Source organism: Cephus cinctus, unplaced genomic scaffold (assembly GCF_000341935.2).
Source record: "Cephus cinctus unplaced genomic scaffold, Ccin1 Ccin1_scaffold1439, whole genome shotgun sequence".
Lineage (NCBI taxonomy): Eukaryota > Metazoa > Arthropoda > Insecta > Hymenoptera > Cephidae > Cephus > Cephus cinctus.
This window is the reverse complement of record NW_014333818.1, coordinates 67,268-70,480: the sequence shown is the minus strand read 5'-3', so window position 1 is coordinate 70,480 and position 3,213 is coordinate 67,268. Positions and strand designations below refer to the sequence as shown.

Here is a 3,213-nt window from a genome sequence, read left to right as displayed (position 1 = left end):
CCGCTCTTCCCCTCGCTCGCGCAATGCCTCTCTGCCGCTTTTAGTGTTTAGTCCTCGGCACTCGGCCGTCGCGGTAACGCCTTGGCTTTTCGCATCTTTTCTTCTATTCGACTAAATAGGAGGAACTTTCGCATCGGTGTCTGTCGTCCGTCTTTTCCAAATTCGTGGAACTTATAAAGTTGGCGTGTTTTCCTTGGTGCGCTCTTGGTGTTTCCTTCACGACTGTGGTACACGTTCCTGTCGACACCCTCGTGTTAGTGCTAGCAAAGGATAGGACGAGTACTCTGACGTACCACGCGCGACCAGTGTTGTATCTGCACTAGAAGAGTGACTGTGCTGTGCGCGACCGTGTCGAGTGCTTTCTGCTTTCTCGCAATGTATGTGTGTTCATCGGCCTGCCTCGTTATACGTACGTATATATATATATTTCTCTCTATATACTGTATAGAAAGAGAGAGGGAAAGAGGAAAACGGACAAAGTTTCTGTCCCTGTTTCTTCTCTCGCTTATTTCCTCTAACGTTTATCGGGCAGCAGGAAGTACTACGAGCAGGCTGTAGTGTTGACGAGAGGAAACCTGCGCAAGACAGGATGTAAAAGCGAGGTGAATTTCAGGACGATGGCATGATGGATCATGACACTGACGGTGACGGCGCGATCAACCTGTCCACCTCTCAACGACCGTCAGCTTCCTCGACACCAAACGGCGACGCATCGGCCTACAGCCAGGATCACCAGGAGAACGATCAGGTATGCTGGATTTCGGGTTCTACCGAAAATCCTTTTTTCTTTAAGCATTTCTTTTCTTTCTTGTCTTTCCTTACAACGGTAGTGTTTCGAAATGTCCCTTGGCCCCGACGGAAGCGGGTCAGTTCCAATCGAAATCGAAATCGGAATATCCACCGTCCGGGGATGGGGTGTATATATATATATATATATATGTATGTTGTATAGTTCGGGAAACACGTAAGCCGATAAAGCCTGGTACGCTAAAGCCGAAGAGATCCTAGAAGCGGGCGGTTCACGAGGTTCTTGGGAAAAAGAGGTGGTAGAGGGAGGGAGGTCCAGACCCGGGTGGGACGATCGTACAGGATTTCATTCCATTGCCGGATATTCACGTGGCCCGTTTGACACCAGCCGCCATAAAATCGAGGCCCTGATTTTAAATTCAATTTAAAAGCCCAAGCGCTGTGGAACGCAATATACAAGCACCGTGACGTCATCGCAGAACTGAAGCCGAAGCCGACGCGCTGCGCCGCGTCGTCAGGAGAAACAAATGTTTTATGGTCCTTAAAGCACTGCCTTTTTCCACGACTCTTAGTCGCTTCCTCTCCGACATTCCTTGCTGTTGGCCTCGTGCTTTCAATTTATACAATCTGCAACGCCAAATGCTGCTGATGCGCCAATCGGTTTTCCAAAAGTTACATCACTATTTAGGAGTATCTCGGGGGTAGGTGGTCCGAGTTTCGTAGGATCTCCAAGGGCCGTCAGGCCACGTCCCACTGTTCCTACCCGACCCAGCTTCCTTCCAGTTGATCCTCCGATCGCCGAGGATAAATGCTCGAGCGTTGTCGCGCCGAGAGTGTGACTGCTCTCAGAGGCGCACACAGACTCGTGGACGCGCCCGCGCCGCGACCACGGAGGACAAAGACAAGTCGAGCGGGATCGAAACACGACGACATCGTTAGGCGACTGTTTATAATTTAAAGGGATGCCGAAAGTGAGGGAGGGTGTGCGCGCGTCCGTGCGTCCGTGACTGGCTGCTTGGCTATGTGTGCATTGGGAAAGGAGGGTTATTCGGGCGCGAGTGACGCGCGACTCTGCCAGGAGAAGAGGGTTGCTTCTCCTGCGGTTTCCAAGAGTCTCCGACCGTAAGTCCCGTGCGAGACTTTGGCACGATTAGCGTCGCGATAGCATTAGCTTGCCGAGGGAGCGAGTCTCTTCGAGATTGGCCGAGGAGGAGCCTGACAATCGGCAAGGGAATCGAATGACATGCCGAGGACGCCGAGGACTCCAAGGACGCCCAGCGGTATTAGGTTTGAGTGGATCAGCTTGCGCGAGACCTTCGTTAAAATGCAAAGGCGCGGGTGGCAGGGCGGCGTAAGGGTATTTCCCTATTAGCGTATTAGCGTTTTAGTGTTTTAGTACGGGAGGGGGGTTGGGGAGGGTTTGGGGGGCAATACCGGACCGGGTTATCTTAGTAGAAATAAAGTACAAAGGAAATTGCGCAGGCAAGATAGCGGCACTTCCATTTCTCTTGTAGATTTTTTCAGTCTTGCCGACAATTCATTTTGCCACTCGCAAATTGCGGCATAGGCGCGCGATGCTGCCCTTTCCAATCAGTCGTTTTCTCGCCCTTTCTTCGAGGGTCTGTTTAATCCGCCAGCCCCACTTTTGCGGAAGCCGTCATCCGCCAGCCAGCAGCATTAGGCCTGCCGAAACCTTTGCCGGCGTGCGATGCCAACCTAACTGTGCAAAAGGGAAAAAGAAGCCTGGCGGGAGGGGGGGGGGGGGATTCGACTCTTAAGTAATACATTTGGCTATGAATATCGAAGAGTTCCTTTCGGAGACAATGAAATTTGAGCTCAGCGCCCTCTTCTCATCCGAAGGAGCCTCTGCGTTCTACCTGCGACTTGGCGACTTGGGACAGATGGCTCGTGCATAAAAAGAATCGAGTAATTGCGACACTGATTGCGCGAAGGCCCGTCTGCAGTTGAAGGCGCTGCTTATATACTTGAATCAGTTATTACGTACGATTGCTATCATCATGAATATTCAGAAACGTCTTGTAATATTTTTTTTGACATACTTTAAAAATGTGGAAAATCACCATAAGTTGCGTCGTATTTCCTATTGCAACAATTACTTAATTGATTTGAAGCACGAAACTTTGGGATTCTTGTAGCGTCTTTGAAAATATGTATTTCCTGAACCTGAAATCGGAAATCGTTAATAAGTAGCAGCCAGTCGATATGAGATTCACCGATGTCGTAAGTTTTTTAAAGTTTTTTTTAAGGATTCGTTCAAGACATCTTTCTGACGTACAACGATCGTCCCAAGAGAGTATTGTCTATAAATTATGACATAAAATCCCGAGAACGCTGTCAAAATGACCTGTTGTTATTTTGTTTTCGTATTTTTCTGTGAAAGCATATTTCCATGCTAAATATAAAAACAGCCTGGAGCTTAAGATATCGCATTGCCTTGGGGAGCGG

General features: G+C 49.3%; 1 protein-coding gene across 22 annotated transcripts in view; it reads left to right on the top strand.

Moving 5' to 3' along the window:
* LOC107273146 (forkhead box protein P1) overlaps positions 1-3,213 on the top strand; it is a 138,028-nt gene that overhangs the window by 76,360 nt on the left and 58,455 nt on the right. For 15 of the 22 annotated variants that reach the window (XR_003061475.1, XM_015751032.2, XM_025090430.1 and 12 more), the window contains one exon: positions 614-748. The exons of 1 other annotated variant lie outside the window; for it this stretch is intronic. Coding sequence is in view for 20 of the 21 variants with exons in the window: in XM_015751032.2 (XP_015606518.1) it covers positions 614-748 (135 nt within the window). In the remaining variant the exon portion in view is untranslated. Of the gene's footprint in view, positions 1-45; positions 410-532; positions 749-3,213 lie in introns of those variants that run through there. 6 more of the 22 variants (XM_025090438.1, XM_025090437.1, XM_015751041.2 and 3 more) reach the window with 5 other exon arrangements.